General features: G+C 40.6%; 2 protein-coding genes across 2 annotated transcripts; both read left to right on the forward strand.

Moving 5' to 3' along the window:
* Nucleotides 1-376: 376 nt before the first annotated feature.
* synpo2la (synaptopodin 2-like a) lies at nt 377-8,742 on the forward strand. Its single transcript, XM_034681244.1, is given in 23 exon segments — nt 377-478; nt 3,772-3,923; nt 4,228-4,265; nt 4,268-4,306; nt 4,309-4,546; nt 4,548-4,693; nt 4,696-4,725; nt 4,728-4,808; nt 4,811-4,867; nt 4,870-4,938; nt 6,156-6,197; nt 6,200-6,675; nt 6,678-6,978; nt 6,981-7,035; nt 7,037-7,410; nt 7,413-7,578; nt 7,580-8,061; nt 8,064-8,105; nt 8,108-8,209; nt 8,212-8,386; nt 8,388-8,476; nt 8,479-8,611; nt 8,613-8,742. Coding segments are annotated over 23 exon segments (3,519 nt in total).
* Nucleotides 8,743-16,000: 7,258 nt separating this feature from the next.
* myoz1a (myozenin 1a) lies at nt 16,001-19,249 on the forward strand. Its single transcript, XM_034681245.1, is given in 10 exon segments — nt 16,001-16,085; nt 16,793-16,943; nt 16,945-16,978; nt 17,285-17,559; nt 17,717-17,739; nt 18,595-18,711; nt 18,714-18,747; nt 18,826-18,922; nt 18,924-18,978; nt 18,981-19,249. Coding segments are annotated over 10 exon segments (948 nt in total). The 3' UTR covers nt 19,058-19,249.
* The last annotated feature ends 1,377 nt before the right edge of the window (nt 19,250-20,626 follow it).

Below are 20,626 nucleotides of genomic sequence, written 5' to 3' on the forward strand. Positions count from 1 at the left end.
CTGTGTAAGCAGACACAGACCCCCATCCAGTAATATTTCTCTCTCTTTCTCCCCCGCTCTCCCCCTTGATGTTAGCCCATTTTGGGTATGGGTGGGCACACAGAAGTTTGTGTGTGTGCTTGAGTGTGTGTGTGTTCAGGTCGTGAGGATCGGCCTTGGAGCTGACTCAGAAGAAGTCAGTGTCCGGACAGTGTGGCAGGCATAGAGCAGGTGAGAGCTCTCTGAGGGGGCCCTGTCTGCTGACCATGGGGCCAATGCACTGAGGGCCCCCCAGAAGAAATATTAAAACATAACGAGGAGCTGAAAATAACCAAGAAAGAGAGGAGCCGAAATAACCAAGAAAGAGACGTAAAGATAAAAAAGAGAGAGCAGAACAATGGTTGCAGAGGAAGTGATAATTACACTGTCTGGTGGAGCACCATGGGGCTTTCGTCTCCAGGGAGGTGTGGAACATCAGAAACCACTTCAGGTGGCTAAGGTAAGGCAGGTTTCTAAAAATGTTCAAAAGGAATAATTCACTTATGTGTCTCTAAGTGGAAAGTAGAATCCTGTGTTAGATTTAACAGCCTTGCTAAGGAAAAGGGAAACATCAGCTGAGATATATTAGGTGGAGATTTAAGAAAAGAGATTTAAGAAGCTGTGAACAAAGTTGAAATGGAATATTGGCTGTCATGCAAGGTTGGTTTGAGGCCCTGAATATGAGATCTCTCCTTGTTTAAGAATGGTCTTCATGCAATGCGCACTGATGATGATTGGGTGAAATTCAAACTTCAAGTTCAGCAGGGAATGTAGGGCAACCTTGTCGCATATCTTCCACTGAATGGTGCTTGTCTTATTAAACTGCATGAAGCCAAACGTCCTCGTTAAATTACCATAGTGACCAGAAAATCTGAACTTGTCCTAATTGTTTTTGTGCTGTTTTTTTTTAACTTAGTGCAACTTTCTTGAACTGTCCTTCATCTTTTGCAACAGGAGTGTAAAGTGCAATAGCAGTCAGCATTTTGGCATATTAATGTCCTTGCTTGATTGTAAGTTTGTCATTACTGTGACAAGTTTGTGGCAAATATTTCACCCATGACCAGATCTTATACATGCAAATTACTTGTACGTTTCCATCACGTCATATTTTCATTGAGAACCTCCAAACCACTCCAGCCATGCTTGGTCAACTTTTAGCTGGAAGGTTACCTGAGATTATTTGGACCACATTGGTGAGCAATAGATGTCATGCTATACTGAAATTAGTTCAGTTCTCAGGGTTACTGATTTACGACAGACTCAAGCAATATTGGTGTTTATGATAAAGACATTAATAAATGATTTGAGCTCATAGCTGTTCATAAAGAGCTGCCCAGCTCATTTTACCACCCTAAAGCAAATTCTTCACAAGAATTTTGTCCCATATTAATCCCTAGTAATGGAGTCTAGATGTGAATCTCGATCTCCATACTGAAGGCAAAGATGGTACATGAGCCAAAGGTGAATACGTGTTGGATTTAAGGACCGATTGGGCCTTCAAGAAGAAAAATAAGCATTTCTAAAAAATAAATGTAGTTAAGAAATTAATTGTCGTTACCTTTCCTGCCCTCAAATTGATCTCTTATTTTTCTTGCATCGAGTCCGTTCCAGGTAATCCTAATTCATCACATGACTTATGAAAAATCACTGATCCAAAGTTGCTGCTCTGCCCTCATTCAACCTTGTCCCTTTTTTGGGGGTTGGGGGTTGGGTGGGGGACTTGGGTTTTCTCTATGTAATCTTTTTCAAGAGTGATCTGCATATGATAGTTGGTTTTAGTAGGCCTGCACACACGATGCATGCAAATATGCACATAATTATACAAACACGTGTATCCACACCCATTTTCAAAACTGTTGACTTAGCGGAACTACTTTTCTAAGTTGCTATATTTGGTTGAGAAGCAGCAGGTCACAGGCTCCGCCAAGGTGTGTGTTTCAGCTCAGTACTCAAAAAAGTACCCACACACTATTTCGTACATGTGCTCCTTGGTATCTTGCTGCTTAGAGAAGAACCATGACTTTTTCTGCAGGTTCTCGTGCAAATGGACACCTAACAGCTAAACCCTGTGTTTACCCTATATATATTTTTATAAAATCTTTTTCTAGAATTGAAACAGTTTTGTTGGTTAGTTCACAACAGGCATGAAGTTGAAAATATCACCTTCCGGTGGTTAAATGTTTTAAAAGAGGCAACAGAAAGAATTGTGCGGGAATAAATTATGTTGTGGATCACACACCTCTTGATTATACCTCTGAGTAAATCCCCCATGTCATGATAAAACAAAACTAACATACTATTTAGCATGTAAAGCATTGTTGCTCTTCAAAATGTTAATCCTACATGTAGTTGACTTGTGCAGAATGTGGTAGTGTGTACACAGTGCCATGGGACACCAAATCACCTTTATGGTGGCGGACAACAGCTGTTTCAGTCCAGCTATCCAAAAGCATGCTCCTTCACCCCTGAGAGCAGGAAGGTGTAATCTTGTCAGGTCTCATACTACGTTCAGAACAGGTGGCAGTGTGGGGCTGAACTGAGAGAGCCTGTGTGTCAGTGCTGCATTTGTGCCTGTGGGCAATGCATGCACATGTTGAGTTTATTTATATGACTTTATGTATAGTTTGTATTAGCGGTGTGTTTGTGCAAGCAAGTAAGATCAATCTAACTGTTATGACTTGAAACCACAAGGTGACTGACTAAATGAATAACTGACATCCTGGACCACAAGCAGGCACAAAACACTTTGAAAGGCTTAGCTAAATGGGGATGTGGGATTCCATTACAGGCAAACAAGAATAGCTAAAAGAAAAACTAATTAGGTCAACCAAAGCTGTGTTTTATTATCTCTAAAATCCAACATAAAACACATGTTTGATACAAGACAGTGCCATCATGTTGTTCAGTTTAATCTGCTATCATGATCTTTGAAAATCTGGATTTAATTTAATGTAGGGCATTTTGACATGTTTTCATAGACCTAAGGCAATTTAGAGTGGGCATAACGCCATGGTCCTGACAGACCTTGGGCACAAATAGCAGAACACCAAAAGAATGGCTGCTGGCTGGCATTTCACATTTAAAGTGTGTGTGAGTGGTCCACTCAAGCTGCAATATGTGGCATACGTCCGCAGCAAGATCAAGCTGTCAGTGCAAAACCTGCTTGCTGTCAGTCACTACCATAAACAAGACAAGACAGTAGCATATCAGGGTCAGTTTTTCTCTTATATCCCCTACAGCCCAATATTTAACCCAATACAAAAGGAAATAAAAAAAGCAGAGAAAAAGAGACAAATCTGACCTGAAACTAGATAGTTGGACTTCTGTTGCTAGTCATGTTCAGTGTAATAAAACCCTGATACAACAGAATGTAATTAAAAAAGTAGGCTCTGCTTAACTTGAGTATTTAATTACTACTGTGAATAGGGGATTTGGCAGTACACGTTTGCCCCCAATGTGAATGCATGCCCTTCTCATTAGGTGCTACCATTCCATTGTGAAAAACTTGAGTTGTAGGACTTGGGCTCGCTCACAAGACCTTGAGGCTTCACTTGAGATGGGCCCTTGAGACATACAGTATGACTGACTTTGATGTCTCCTGAAAGATTTCAGAGCTGTCTTGGACTGAAACCAGAAGACTGAAAAATAGATTTGGGTCATAGCTAAAACACATGTTAAATTACGAATCAAAACTTAACATTTGAGTAATTTTTCAATAAATGTGTGGGTGTTAATATATTTTTTCCCCTGCAGGTACGTAAACGCAGCAAGGCATGCAGGGCTGGGCTACGGGAAGCTGATGAGCTGGTGTCTATTAACGAACAACCATGTGGGACACTTTCCCACGCCCAGGCCATGGACCTCATTGACAGCTCCCCTGGGTTATTACACATCAGGGTCAAAAGGTTAGAATCAAGAGTAATATCGTTGTTACTTAAAAAATGTTATAAATACATTGTTATTATTTATTTGTTACTATTGGTGACCTAATATGATGAACCTGACACAAAGCATGCACTATCTACGTGTGACGTGTTCGAAACTACTTGTTACATTTAAAAAATAAGTTAAAATCATTTTAACCAACAATATTTTAAGTCCCATTTACTTTAAGGAAAGACAAAATCCAGTAAAGATCAGATATTTCTAACCTATCTTTATGCTTTTGTTTTGCCTAATCTGTACATTGAAACATCAAATTGTTTGCAGGGTGCCTGCTGGTTTTCAGTCCGTGGTGCTTGTGACCCGTGCCCATCTCCCCGTATAGACAAAGAGTATCGTGCTGCTCTGCTGCCATGTCGCCCACCCACCATCACCATGCACCTGTCCGGGAGGTCCACCGTAGCCACTCCTCTATAACCAGTGGATTGACATCCCCTCCTGGTAGTGAGGCTTATTATGGCGAGACTGACAGTGATGCAGATGTGGCTGGCTATGAGAGGCAGCGGCGGCAGAAACGCCGTAGTCCCAGCAATTCCAACCCTATGAAACCATCAGGACGAACCTCCCCTGAGGGCGGGGAGACATCAGATGAGTGGCTATGACAGTGCTCCTGATGCACATGTTTACCCTAGTTTGCTGGCTGGACGTGGGACGGATGGAGATGGAGGAGGAGGACTACCAGGGGTGGCAAGAAGGGAGGTGATTTACCAGCCTCCTGGTCCAGGAATGTGGTCCTCCAGACATCCACTGAGACGTCTTCCATCATCTCTCAGCAGATGACCAGGGGCCACGTGATGGAGGGCAAGAGGAGGATAGTGGCTTTCTAGAACCATCCAACGTGCCACTGGTTTCCCTGAGAGGGCAAAAGAGGCACTGATGCTAAGTTCCCGCAGCCAGCTGGTTCCGATGGTGGTCCTTTGAGTAAACCTATTGATGAGGAGCTTACTACAACCTACGTGGAAAAGGCCAAGCAAGCAAGTAAGTATAGCTAAGTAAAAACAATTGACAGGAGCCTAGCCACATATTTCTAATAATTACTGCTCTTGCTTTATGTATGGCTGTTTGATTATGTTGTTATTCATATAACTGGGTCAAAGTATCTCAAATAAGAAATAGTTTTTGAGTATATGTTTTAAATTAATGTGAATAATAAATTTGGAAGCCCATTTTGCCCCAGTCATTTAATTTGACAATTGACCTTCAAAAACCATGATTCGTTTTAATGTATTATTATTTTTATATTAGTCAATTTATTTATTTTATTTATTTATTAGTTTATTTGACAGGAGCCATGCAAAACAAAAACTGTCAAGCCAGAGTTAGCTATAAGCTAATTTTTATCTGTGCTCCCTGGGCAGGAAGATGTAAAAGACTGTGCAATACAAATGATAAAAACATAAAAGCATTTAAAACAATACATAGGCTACTCAACACAGTCCATCACTAATAACAACACATTTAACATTACATTTCATTGTCTCTAGTTTGATGCATTTAGATGATTAACTCAGTGATTACAGGATTGTTTTTCCTTGAGACATAATTTCAGTTTACTTTTAAAAACACTGAGGCTTGTACAGTCTCTAATCTTGGTCGGGATTGAGTTCCAATATAACCCCAATAAAATCTTTAGATCAAGCAGGGTTGATATGGTTTGCCTTATTTACCTTCAGTTAGGTTTTTAAAAACCCTAGTGAAACCCAACAAACTGAAAAGCATCTACAGCTGCTTCAAGGTATCAAGTGGCAAAGCAGGCATAAGACCCCCCTTCACATGACATTACATAATACAGAAACAGAATTAGGTCACTTATAATTATCTGTTTAATCTGATAACATGCTAAAGGATATGTCTAAGTTTTCCTTCGGGTCACCTACAACATACTAGCTTCCAGGAGCCAGAAAATAGTTTTAGCTAACTTAGATGCCCGAGAACATCTAACCTAGTACCAGAGTATATTGGACTAACAATGTGCAAATGTATCCTTTACCCAAGCCAATGTTAGAAGCCAAAGTGCTGCTGCGGCAAGTTAAGAGACAGATGCCTGTTGAAAGAATAGGGGTCAGGGAATGTTTAGATGCTTGTCAGCATCAATATTTTGTTTTAAATTGAAAACAGTTGATCAAGACTTCTTTATCACAGCTATTTTGATATTGTGCACATGTGACTAACTGCTATGGCTTTGAACTCCGCAGAACTAAACCGAGGGGATACACCACAGGACAAGCATGTAAAGGAAGCAAAAGCAAGTGTCGTACGATTGCATCCCTACTGACTGATGCACCTAACCCTCACTCCAAGGGGGTCCTGATGTTCAAAAAGAGGCGACAGCGGTCCAAGAAGTACACCCTCACCAGCTTCGGCAGTGTGGATGAGGATAGGTGTCAGGACTCACAAGAGGAGGATAGTATTCCCTGGCAGTGATCCGAGTTTGATGATGATGCCTTCTCAGCAGTCCCTGACCCAACTTGGGATAGTGACTACATTGATATGCTAGAGAAGAGGGCAACTGCAGGCACTGAAGGTAGAGGAGATGGGGCGGAGGATGCTCCAAGTCCAGGGTTGAGTGACACTACAGGCAAGGGCGCTCAGTTGTTTGAGCAGCAGAGAAAGAGGGCTGCTGAGCATGCCAAGAAGGTAGAGGCAGCACAACCTCAGACTAATCCACAGTTCCGAGTCCAAGAGCAGTCTCAAATATATCCAGAGATGGTATGTAAATACAGATGCAACCAATCCTCCAGGCACCACAGATGTTACCATCAGGTCCTTCAACCCTACAGCAAGAGCCGTCTCAGGTTTTTGGCCCGGTTGCAGCCCATGGAATGTCTAATGGGGACCTTTCCTCCTCTGCAGTTAGTACTGCTAGTATGGTGATGTCACCTCCGCCCGTGGCACCCAAACCAGGCACTGGCACAGTTACTGTTCTTACTAGACCTGCACCACCAGCTGAAACACCATTACCAGAACTACCTGCAAGTAATGTTCTCAACAGAACAGCACGTCCTTTCACTCCTGGCTTTATAGCATTAGAGCAGCAACTGCCCCTGTAGCTTTCCGGCCATCTGTGACAAAGACAAAAGCGTCCGGCCTCAGCAGCTGTTGTGCAACCGCCATTCTCCACTGCTTCTGAACTACCTTATGCCCCATCGTTAATGTCACCTGGTCCTCTGTCAGTGTCCTACCAGTCATCCTCAGTACCTCAAGGTTCCTTGGCACCAGCAACAGAAGCGTCTGTTCCCTTTCACCCTCTGGCATACTCTACCTCTGTGGAGAAAATCCAGTTATCACCAATAACTACAGTTCAACAGGCTCCATTTGCAACTGTTCCCCACATGCCTATACCTTCAATGCCAATAGCTCCCCAACCCTCGATGGCACCAGTCCCTGTTCCTTGTGTACCATATAATCCTGGTTTAACTGACCTAGTTGCCCCAGTGCATCTACCTGAAGTACCATCCCATCACAGTATTCTAGGGCACCTGTAGCTCCTGTATCAGTGGTGTCCCAACCAGAAGCTGTAGCTCCAACACCTGCCCCTGGTCAGACAAGTAAAACAGGAATCTTACTTGAGGCACGTCGGCGCACTGGAAAACCCAAACCAATGTTTCATGTACCAGAATCACAAAAAATTACCCAATCCTGAACTACTGTCTATGGTACAGAACCTTGATGACAGGTCCACACGACACAAATATGGCCAACCACAGTCTGAAGGAATTTATGATGGTTTAGAAGAGGAGAGAAGTGGTGAGGCTAGCATGGGAAGGGCACCTCCTCCAGTTGCACCCAAGCCTCGGGTCATTCAAGAGGCCCCACAGTTTCTTCAAGCAGGCGGTAAAGGAGCCCAGCTGTTTGCCCGCAGGCAGAATCGTATGGGTATGTATGTAGTGGAGAGCCCACCCGAGACCCCTTATCAGCAGGAATTGGCCTCCCAAAGTGTGGCTCAACCATTTGACTCCTCTGACTCTCCTACCACTCCCTCTCAGTGGAAATACTCCCCGAATGTCCGTGCGCCTCCACCTATTGGGTACAACCCACTCCTGGCCCCGTCCATCCCTTTAGGGCCTCAGAGGGAAACTGCCAAGCCAGACAGCAGAGGTCGAGGGGCTCCCAAAAAGATGGCATCAAAGCTCTGGATTTCATGAGGAGCAGCCCTACCAGCTTAACTCTGCCATGTTCAACTATGGGGGCAGTGCTGCTAATCTGTCAGCCATGCCTTCCTATCAGGCTCAGAGGCAGCAGCAAGGGACTACACAATGGTGGGCAGCTCATTAACCCCACCAAAGCAAATCCCTGTTAAAACAGCCCGCGTCTTTGAGGTCAAACGATTCTCAACACCCACACCCATGTCAGCTCCCACTCTGACCCCCAAAGTGATTGCACCCCGCTCAGCCACCACCCTTGGAGAACGCCTCACTCATTCCAGCGATTTCCCCTCCTCCTTCTGATTTCACTCCTACCCGACCCCCTTTCTTGTCTGAAGCACCAGTCAATGCCCCAACTTCAGCTACACCTCTTACCAACCAGGTGGACTGCCCAGCCTGCCCAAATTTTCTGCCGGCCCATTTCAAAACCCTGTACCCCCCTCAGTTCCTAAACCTTACACTCCAGTGTCATACAACAGTGGGCTCCAGACAGCGAAGCAGTTCCAAAGCTCCTGAGCTTAGTATCCTTGCTTCTTTGCCCCCAATCAGATCTGACCCAGTTCAGGCTCCCAAACCACGTTTTGTTGCCACTAGGGGAGGTGTCCAGCCCCATGTTTGGAGGCCAGGGGCACTGTAAAGAGCATCAAACTTAACAATAATAATTTGTACTAGTTTATTGTTCTAGTCCAGTGAAATACCAGATATCTATTGTTAAACAGTATGAAAATATTGTTTTCTTTTCTTGCGTGTGTCATGAATTGCAAGATGACTTTGGGTTTTGGTGTTTGGTTGAGCAAAATAATAATTTAAAGATAATACATCAAGTTTTGGGAAATAGTAATGGGAGATTTTCTGCTCAATGCATGAATATCTACTTAGTCTATAAATGCTGTTTTTCACATTTCTTTTGCCATTTATTTACACATTTATCTGAGTGACAGTAATATTGTATACTAGCACATAGTGAATGCTGTTTAGTTCACCATATGCCTGTCCTGGGGAGGTTTGTGTAAGGCTTCTGGAGATCTCTTCTACTAATTTAGCAGAAATACCATCTAAACAGAGCCTGTACTGATTATTCTTTGAAACTTGAAATGTCTGAAAGATATTTAAAATGAACAGTTGCAATCCTGATGTAGGATTAAATCATTGAAGATTTATGTTGTAGTGTGGTGAAGGATCATAAAAGAAAATTGCAGGGCTTTATGTTGGAAGGTGATTGATTTGCAAAAAGTGCATTCACTTTGTCGCATTATCAAGAAGAAATCCATGAGGACCGGGCCTTCTTATCCAAATATTTTAATAGTGCATGACCCCTTTGGAAATTCTAATTTTTTTTAATTTTTTTTTTTTACTTTTCAGCACAACTTGGCATCAGATGGTAAGACACGGTTTTCTCTTGCAAGGGAAGTTTAAGTGACCTAGAGCACAAAACCTCTGCTTGCCATATCAAGAGAGAAATGCTATCTTTTAAGCATGGGTCACATTTAAAATATGCCCAGGCTGTCAATGAATGTACACTTGTCACTGGACACTATTGCCTCCATTAGGCACAGCACAGCCTATTTAGTATAAGTGTGATCTTTGCAGGTATTTATGTGAATTATTAACTTTTATTAAACAAATAACACAGATGAAGGAATGTTGTTTTTCGTTTTGTTTACTTGTGATTTAATCTAAATGAGTGCAAGGGGAAGTCAGCTGACCGAGAATCGCCAGCTTTTATAATGAAGGGGTCAAGAAATAAGAGTGGCAGTAGAGGGGAATGAAGGAGGAATAAAGTTTGGCCGGTTTACTGAATGAGTTCCATAGCCCATCATTTCACATAAGGGTTATGGTCAATGATTGTATGGCAAAAATCGGGATTTATGGTGAAATTGTACATAGTTGTGAAATCCCACAGCCTGTAGATGTTAGGAAAGACCAGGAAAGTTTGGTACTCAATGTTTTTGGTTGCTTAATAAGCATGGAAATGACCTTGAGGGACTGGGTATGTTAAGTGAAACAAGTGGTTTCAAAGACTTAATTATTATGACTTTTTTTATTGTGAAATTCTTGTGGAGATACTTTTGCTTCTTTTTTTTTTTTTTTCTTTTTACCATTTCTAGTATATTTTACCTACATTTTCATTGGTTTTAGAATGCTACCCCCCCCCCCCCCCCCCCCCCCCCCCCCCCCCACACACACACACACACACACACACACACACACAACAAAAATATTAAAATGGAGGTAGATAAAGATATAGGTATCATGAATATAGCTTGATTACACATTGAGTATGAGAATGTAGTTACGAATGCTCAGGAGGAGTTTATTCTGATAGCAGAACAAGAGAGTTTTAAAGGATTAAATTAGAATTGAAAGCTCTCCAGTTGTCTCACACACCTTATTTTAGACTGCCCCTATTGTTAATTGTGTGATCCTACTCTTGTCTTTTCATGTACATGCATGTATGTGTCAAATCATGGTATTAATGAGTAAGCAATACAATAATTGTAAGTGTATATTAGTTTTAATAAAAATATATGTTTAACTATACATCAAAAGGTTACAATTATTTATGGCCTTTTATTACAGAACACACACACACAAGCACACACACATTTCAAATGTCACTAAAAACGTCAAGGATGGATCCTGAAGAGGCTTTTAAGAAGACCAGAAATTCCTAATTTCTCAGGATTTTTCATAAGATGATTGTTGTGTCTAGTTAACCCGAGCATCAGCATTTTTAACATGCACAAAATATGATAAGTTACCAAAAAAACAACCCCAGAAGAAGGGTATAAATCAAATGAATATATAATAGCACTAATAAATAAATATCACTGATTGTAACTAATGTCATAAAAATGACAAGACCAGAGAGGGTGTACTGTAACAAGCCAAGCTAACTTCAAAGGGGTAAACAATGAATCTTCAGCAGCCAGTAGTGTTTGAAAACACAAGTGAAGTACATACACAAGAGCACTTCCAATTACAGCTAGAGGGTGTGAGGTTAAAAGAGATTATTGAAATTGAGAGTAGGAGAGACAGAGTGAGACAGAGAGAGACAGAGAGAGACAGAGAGAGGAGAGAGGGAGAGAGAGAGAGAGAGAGGGAGAGAGAGAGAGAGAGAGGAGAGAGAGAGAGATAGACGAGAGAGAGAGAAATAACTGAATGTTGAAAGGGAAATTACTTGACGCTTCACATCCAGCACAACTAAAGGGCAGGCAGATTCATCACCTAACTTTACTTAACTGTAAGGGTAAAGGTAATACTTTCCCCTGAGTGTATCTGGGCACCACACTTTATGTGGGTTGGCTGAGGCAAAACAAAGACATGCAATATAAGACCATGATAGAGTGTCAACACATCATGAACTTATCTCTTCCAAGGATTCCAATCTACTATGACACAGATGTTAATTAAGCTTGAGGGAAATCCCCAAAACTGACAAAATCATAGTATCTGCTCACAAGGGTGACCCACGACCAAAACAATGAAGTTTATCTTTCTTATCTGCATTAACAAGAGTAAATAAACATTCTGATAGTCTAAATGTAACCACAAAGCCAATGTGGTGTCTGGCCAACACATAAACTTTCTCAGAGCTTTACACTCCAGAAAACAACCAAACAAGCAGAAAGGTGTAAATACTCACCTTGTAACACTTCCTTTAGGTGTGTTTTTAAAAAAAGACAGTTATAGTCTTACCTGTGGTGTTCTGATAAAACTGAGTAAGACTTCATGTTTGTGCAGAATGAACATTTGCCACCAGATGTAGCACTGAGTGTGTGAGTTCACTGATGCTTTGTGAGGGTGTGCAATTAGAGGGTCATTTTGTTGCCAACTTTTACATGCGCAGGGTGCCTATATATAGGGCTGTTAATATCCAAACACAAGACTATTAATAGGAAAAATGGCATTTTGACAGTACAGAACTGTAATCAAGAAAGCTTCTTAATTTAACCGTTTCAAAAAGATCACATAAAAATAAACTGGGGGCTCAGCTTCTGGAAAGTTTATTTTTCAGATGTGATAAAAGGCCATGTACAGTAGCCATAGTAATATAACTGAGTAAACAGGCTTAGCACTTATGACATGATTTATTTTAATTTATTTTAATGTGACTACCACCCTCACTTTCTCTAGCATAACATTTGGGGGGGAAAAAATATATTTCAAGGTTTCATAGAAGGCATGAAAACTTTGTGGAGGAAACTGCCCCAATGCCATAAAATTATATTAGGAAGTATTATATCCCTTTCTATTAAGCAAAGGGAAAAAATAGTTATTAAGACACAATGTATAAGTAACATGTCACAAAGCATGGTTTTGATTTGGTACAGAATTCTCATGGAAGAATTCAATTCAACAGGGGTCAGAAAACACCCTCAAAAACATTCAGTCACAACTCATAGTCAGCCATGTTTTCTATTTCTTGTCTGTAATAGCTGAAGATCAGCAAAACCTGGACGACTTTTAGATGAAAATCATATTAAGTTGACTCTAAAGCTCACTGAGGACCCCAATGTTGTATGCAGCATGCATCTACTCCATTTCATACTCAAATTCCAGATTGTGAAGTATGCATGCCTGCAAGTTCTCCGTGTGCGTGGGTGTGGGTGTCCGGGGAAGTCCTGCTTCCTCCTACAGTCCAAAGACATCCTAGTTATGATAATCGGTGACTCTCAATTTGCCACAGGTGTGAGTGTTACTGGTTGTTTGTCTCTGTTTGTGATCCTTGTGATTGGTGATTGACTCCAGCCCTTCTGCACCTCAAACAGGACATGTGGTATAGATAATGGATGGATGGAGGGAACCCATTTATTACAATATAATCTCTAAAGTTTAACTTTAATATCCTATTTGATTTACTATAGATTTAAACTACAAATAAACCTATAAAACATAATGCTTTGATGTGACAAATAGGTTGTGAGATTATGACGCCATTATGGCCTTACAATTTGTTTTGCTCCATTTTTCTTTACTTAGGCACTACAGGGGTTAAGAACAGGGATACAAACTTCTGATCATTATTTTCCATTCATTTTATTAAACTTGATAAAAAAATATGCAAAGTATACTGCACAACTCTATCAACTGTAGTGTGACAGAAAAAAGAGACCCAGAGGATAGTCTCCTGAATTGTTTATTTAAATTAACTTTGAGGTTCCCACAACACAAGGTGGAGTTAATATTCTACCAGTTGTTCATTCAATACATCTAAGTGACTGGATAAAAAACAAACCGAAGGCTTAATCAATCGGTTGATTCAAAATACAATGCACTGGCATTGTGGAGAATCTTGCCATTACTACACTCACTTCTTTTGAGTAATACACAGGGGACCGGGGAAGCTTTGGACACACTCAGAACAGAATGTTAAAATGTTTAGGTTTTTCATTGCAAACAAAATCACAAATGTACCGGACAAAAAAATGCCTTGTTTTTCAGTTGGCCATTTTGTGCTCTCTGGTACATTTAAATTGGAACAATTAGGTTAAGGACTTGCACACAATTCTAGTTTCTCAGCTCTGTTTCTTCAGTGTTACTCCTGTCCAGTGACATGATGCCCAGAGGAACTGCAAAATGTGACAATCTAGTGTCAGGTTAGGGTAATGCAGGGGGAGAGGGAGGTAACTGTCACTGTGAAACAGAAGCTGACATGGCCCTTATATAAACATATACACTTAACCTTAAACCTCTACTGTGAACTTGTACATACTCCTCCCCTTTCAATCTCCCTGTGTACCCCAAACACACCCCAGAGTCCTCTGAGGTTATCTTATAGCTGAATTCTGTTCCCCTCAGTCTTTGCTACTAAATATAGGCTTCTGAACCATCTGTGAGAATGATTTTGTTCCCTTAATATCCCCATCAGCACTTTCAGCTGGCCAACAGGGACTTCTCCCCCCTCTTCACCGCCCCCATCCCTATTCATACTAACTTCAACCTCCTCCCGCCTCCCATCTTGACACCAACACTGCTGCCACCCACAACCCCAACCCTCTGGAAGATCTGCCATCACAGTGTAGGGTAGGCTTTTTGCACTTCCCGGGACCTGGGTCCAGCTATAGGAAGGGGCAGAGGCAGTGAGGGATTGTAAACTTGTGATCGAGATCACCAGCATTGAGCCGAGGGTTTCCTCTTCTCTGTTTGGTATTTATAGGCCTATCTCTCCTCCAAGGATTACAACAAAATCCGGTGAGTGGACCTGTATCTCATCGGTGTGTTTGGCTTTACTAATCAACAGTTTGGATTTCAGTTCTAAATACATCAAAACTGGGGAAAGGGAATAAAGATGTGCAAACGATCCAATATGCTGATCTTTCTGCAATAACATTTGGGTCTTAGCCTCAATAGCTCAGTCAACCATATAAAGACTTCCCTTTTTATGTGAATGCTTTGATATAACTGCAGATAAAACTACAATTTTTCTGCCTCTTTAGATTTTTTTTGTTTGTCTCAAAATGCCAAAAGGAATGGTTGAATGTGCTGACCATCCCTCTTTGTGGGCGTTGCACAGATTTTATATGGTGTTACCAAACCCTGACAGGGGGGTGGTAAATCTGAGCACCAGGGGTCCCTGAGCTTGTAATTATTTATGGAAATTAAAACAGGGTTTAGGATCCTCTAAACTTCCATAACTCCTCCAGATATGAACAGTGATATAGGAGAGTATGACACTTACATTTAAAATTGTTTTCTGACTGTGTGTATTGTGTTTTTGAGGGTTGTGTCAAGCTTATTTGATTGGCGAATGACGCCATTACAAGTCGCTAAAATGTCTTGGCCAGAGATGGCTTTTAAAAATAGCTGCAGTGGGTTGAATTACAGTCAGTAGATGTGATGTGATGTTTGCCCCTTGACTAGGCCTTAAGGAAACTGTTTGGAGCTGAGGGTACTGATATGCATGTATGAAGACAAAAAAACCTGTGTAAATTAATACATATCTTTTAGTGAGTGCATGCAGGCAGATTCCACAGGTTATAAGTATTTGCTTGTAAGCGTTCAAATACTTCTACAGTGAGTGGTATTTTGACAGATGAGCCAAACATACATGTTCTCTTGCAGGCTGCAGACTGGGGAATATGATCAGGTCTGGTTTTACAATTCTTAGGCCTTCAAATTCATTGCATAGAGAGGCACCAGGATGCATCGATTGCCTATTTCTGCCTGCCCTCTCATGCGTTCTGTTTATGTTGACTTAGTCTGTGTGTCCCCAAACAAAACTCAACCACATATTAAGCTATATGTTTCCGTGGGGCGGACATCTGTTACACCAGGGAATGTGGGAATCTGAGGGCACTGACATCCCCCTTGAACTTGAAAAATGAGCAGGGCATGTGCTGTTTGTCTGTCTGATACAGTCAGGCCCCGTGGATTCACTTTCAGGGGATGTTGATGGCTGTAAGTGTTGACGGTGAAGAGGGAACTTTAGAGGTCTATGGAGTGGTCTGATGGTATAGCAAAGCAGTGTGTTGAAGTTTAGTTTAACTATGTGATAAGTATCTTCAAAGTTAAGTAATACCACTCCAATCAGTGCATTTCAACTTGAGCTGGAAATTGTTCAGCTATAGGCAGATTTAATGCGAACATACTCTCAATAACTATTTCAACAGGCACAATAACATAGGGACATTATAATTGTATTTTTATATTCTATCTTTTTTATTGTTTGCTGTATTTTTATTTATGATCATTGTGTATTTTATTTATGAACAGCCTGAAACATAAGAAATGATTAACATAATAAAATGAAGCTTAACAGTATGTTTATTTTATGGAAAAGCTTCCATCAGTGCTGAGCATATTCTGATATATTTAGAGGGTGGATTTGTTTTGTGTGATTTTTTTGCCTCAATATGGAAACTACTACTGTGTTCTTTCCTGGACTTTCAGTCATGCCTCTGGGAAAACCTGCCCCCCTAAACAAGCGGAAAAAGCTTGCCAAGATCATAACTGACCTATCACATATCACTCAAGATGGTAAGGCTGGCATGAAATGAAATGAATATGAACAAACTTATCAAATGCACAGTACAGCTCCTGCGTATAAACGCAGCATACATAAATAGATGAATGATACTGTAGGTGGGCTGCTTATCTTACAGGCTAGGTGAGGTTATTTTTACATTAAAAGTGAAAAAAATACATATTTAATAACACAAAACAACAAAAACTATCAAAAACATAATTCTGATAACTCTTGGTTCACTTATTCAAGTTAAAATGAACTGAGTTTAAATTATTTCAAGTTATTACAGTGTGTTCTAAATGTCATCATAAATATGTTAAAAATTAAGTTTCATATGCAGTGTGAAACTAGCCTCATCCATCATGGAAAACACATAGATACATGCAAAAAGAGAAGATATGAAAATTATGTAATCATGGCAGAGGTTAAAAAATGTAGCCATCTAGTATCCAAAAAGTTTTTTAGTTAAATCATATCATTACAACAACACATCATTAGAGGAGGTTGATTACTGATTGATATTCATGGATTTCTGGTTGAAGTTTTTTGTGACCTTTTACAGGTTTTCTAGTTTTCAATTGATTGCATCTGAAAATTCACCATTATTTAAATGTAAAAGATTTAAATCGTATAGACCTCTTGGTAAAAACTTATTTCTAGATCAAAAAATTATCAAATACTATATATGTTTTTATTTGTTCAAATGTTTCTTACCTAGAGTATGAGTCAGAGCCAGAGGCGTCTGAGTTTGACCTGGGAACAAAGATCATGACCCCCAAAGACATCATGCTGGAAGAGCTTTCCCTGATGAAGAACAAGGGCTCCAAGATGTTCAAGATGAGGCAGCAGAGGGTGGAGAGGTTCATCTGGGAACAACCCTGACATCTTCAGCAGTGAGTCCATGGTGAGAGCAAAGTTTAAAAAGAAAAGAAATCCAGTCACTTTAATGTGATGTACAAAGAGCACTGTGTTCAATAACTGAAACGTAGTGTGAATCATGAATCAGACATCACCGTGAAGCTTGAAGCAATGTTTGAAGAGCAGAGCTACTTTTCATTTTGCTTTACCACTTGGGATAATTATAATGGAATAATAAGACATCTGTGAGACATATTTTTAACTTTTAAGTCATGATTTGTTTTTGTTTTTATCTGTGAAAGAAGACTTAGGCTTTCAACAAACATTCAGAATTCTGAAAATCTGCTTCCAGGACAACCTGCAGAAGTTTGTCCCATCTCTGGGAGGTGAGATGGGAGGGCAGATTGGAGGTCAGATGATAAATGTTGGAGGGCATTTTGTAAGCAAACAACCTGGAAAGGTGCATATGGTTGGGATGCACGGCATAGGAGGGGCCCCTATTCCTCCTCCAAAGCCTGGAAGCAAAGGTGCAGGTGGGGCAGGGGGTGCAGGAGGACTTGGTGGCGGCGGTCAAGGAAGTGGTGGACTAGGAGAAGGAGGGAGCGAGAGTTCATCACTAAAAGGTACGTCTCTTTTTTCATTGTTTTTCTTTTTTTTCAGTTCAGTTCTTCCTCCAAAAACAAATAGAAGCCATATAAAAATTACAGCAAAATACATTTTGGTATTCAAGTGATTACAGATTACAAATACACATCAGAGGTGAAATGGGCTTACACTCAAATAGAAGACAGTAGAAAAGTGCTTTAAGCCATGTCTTACCTCCAAACAAATAGACCAACGTTTTGGATATACGCTCATTTGCTTTCTTATAGAGAGCACGACGAGAGGACAGATACAGCTATGTTTTCACATTTAAAATGAAATTACCACCAGAGGCCAGTTAGCTTAGCTAATCTTTGAGAATCCATAAGATTTCAAGGATACCAGCAGAGGCTTAGGCAAGGAAATGCAAGGCCCGTTTTTGTACACACAATCATACATAGAGCAATTCAAAGTGTTTGTTGCATAGAGTTAAAAACAAAACAATGATCACATTAACAGCATTAAAAGACCTATGACATCAAGCAAGAAAAAATATAGTATAAAACATATTCAAGTATAAGTTTAAGAAAGAAATCAAATATTTTAAATATCTAAATATCCCAAAATTGGGTGATTATTGTTTATAATTGACTCTGCAGGCCTAGTGTTGTAGTGCTCTGCAGTCTTGACCACAGGGTCTACAATCATGATGGACACAGATTTCCCAAGTAGTCTTGTCTTAATCAAAATATTATGTATAACAATCCACTCCAGAACATCTTCACTTGGATTTAGGCTCACAGTTTTCTCTGTCTGTGTCAGACACAGCCCTAAGCTGTTCAAGAAACCCAAAACAGGAGGGTAGTGGTGGTAGAATCCATCCACAGTCTGAGGAAAGTCAATGCACCTGCAGCAGACACATATACCTGTAACAGTAACAGTAGCATTTATACATTGTAACATAAATAATCCATATTAATAAAAAGTGTCAGATTCACCAGTCCACAGATTTTCTCATATGTTTTTGCTTAGAGCTGCGGCGGGGCAACTTTAATGTATGTTGTTTCACAGGTGGAAAAGGTGGCGCAAGTAAGACGCAGCTTCTTATGAAGACATACGTTTCACCATGGGAGAAGGCCATGAAGGGGATGAAAAATCTGATAGCCACTTTGAAAGGCTCAATGCCAGGTCCCATTGACAAAAAGACATACCAAAGTACAAGTCCTTTAACAGGTACGTCCTTCAAGGCCTGACTTTGTAGATGCTTGGGTCAAAAGGGGCTTTAATAATAATCTCACCTTTCTTTATAAGGTCTGCCATGCCATTTGGTGGTTTTGAGAAAGCCAACCAGTTCCTGAAATTCCAGCTGCCAGAGGCTGAGGCAAAACAGGAGCCTGAACCCGCAGTGGGTGTATCAACAAGACATCGGCTGCAGGCCTTCTTTCAACCGCACTCCGATTGGCTGGTGGGAAGTAGTGAGCCCAGCAGTATCCATATGGAGACCGATGCCGTGCCCTTTGATGGAGAGACCGACGAGCTGTGAAAAATTATTCATACTTTGATAACACCCACTGCGTAAACACATCTGTACACTAAGGCCACAAGATTGAATGCATTCATACACATAAGCACTCATTCACACACTAGTGAGCTTACCATTAACTGTAATAGTGATTAATTAGAATCTCTCAGTGTGCATGACTGAAAGCATCAATAAAATGTGGTTATGTTCTTATTTTGTTCTTTATTTGTTTGTGATGCAAAGAATCAGATAAAGGTGTTATGAGGAGATGATACATGAAATGTGTATTTGATACGTTCTTCAGTTAAGTCTACATATCTTTATTGTTTTCAGGAAAGTGGAGAGAGTTGCAGGTTTTGCCAAAGAGGAAAAGAATGAATCATGTGTGGAGGACATATTTCTGCTATCTTTACTGTTTTGCACAATGTCTTAATGTCAACTTGTTATCATATTTCTTTTTTTTCCAGAGCTGATTTGTTAAGATTCGCTGAGCATTTGTTTGGCCTATAAAAATCCCATAAACTATCTAATTCAGGATGCATGAAAAGTGCTGATCCACTTACCTACTGTACCAAACACAGTTTTCTCCAAATAAACCCTTTGAAACTTTAATCCAACTATATTCTTGTGGAGTGATTAAAATATCAATACATTATCTAGGTTTACATCTGAACAACAAGTTGGACTGGTCCCTGAACACAGATGCACTCTACAAGAAGGGGCAGAGCTGCCTCTTTTTCTTAAGGTGGCTCAGATTCTTAGACATTTGCAAAAGATGCTGCAGATGTTTTATCAGTCTGTGGTGGCAAATGTGTTATTCTATGCTGCAGTCACAAGGATGTGAAGCAACTGGACAAACTAGTGAAAAAAGCTGGCACTGTGATTTGGAAACAGGTGGACTTACTTGGGGCTGTGGTGGAGAGATGCACACAGAAGAAGCTAGAGGACCTTCTAATTACACAGATCATCCACTTCACAACTTCTTTATGGAGTGAAACAGCAGCAGTGGACTGCTCATCTCTCTGCGCTGCAGGACCTAGAGATGCAGAAAATCATTCATCCCTGCAGCCATTAGGCTTCATAACTCTCTAGCCAAAGGGAGATGAGCTGACACCTGAATTTCCCCCTTGGGGGGTGAATAAAGTAAATTCTATTCTGTCTCTATTCTATATAGCCTAATGGTAGGACCACACATGCCATACTGCCATTACCTAAAATGAGGCCAGTTTAGCTCATTTTCAACTCTGCAGATCCAAGTTATAATCATCTTTACACTGAAATATCTGATAACAACTCGTTACTCACCTCTCTTGAGATTCAAAATGCTGGTAGGTTTTGACCATAAGAGCACTATTAGAGCTAAGCATAGTATTAAATTGCTGCATTTAGTAGCACACTTTTACTTTACATGGCTGACTTATACCGTCAGCAACATAAAGAGTTAGTTATTCCAGGTAGAGGTCGTACACACAGTCTATGGTCGTACACTAAGGGTCTTAAATTGTTTGGTTGCTTCATTGTAGATGTTCCTTATTTTACAAAAATAAAAAATAAAAAAATTTAAATCCTTATGTGGGTCATTGACATGAC

Source organism: Notolabrus celidotus, chromosome 4, assembly GCF_009762535.1.
Source record: "Notolabrus celidotus isolate fNotCel1 chromosome 4, fNotCel1.pri, whole genome shotgun sequence".
NCBI lineage: Eukaryota > Metazoa > Chordata > Actinopteri > Labriformes > Labridae > Notolabrus > Notolabrus celidotus.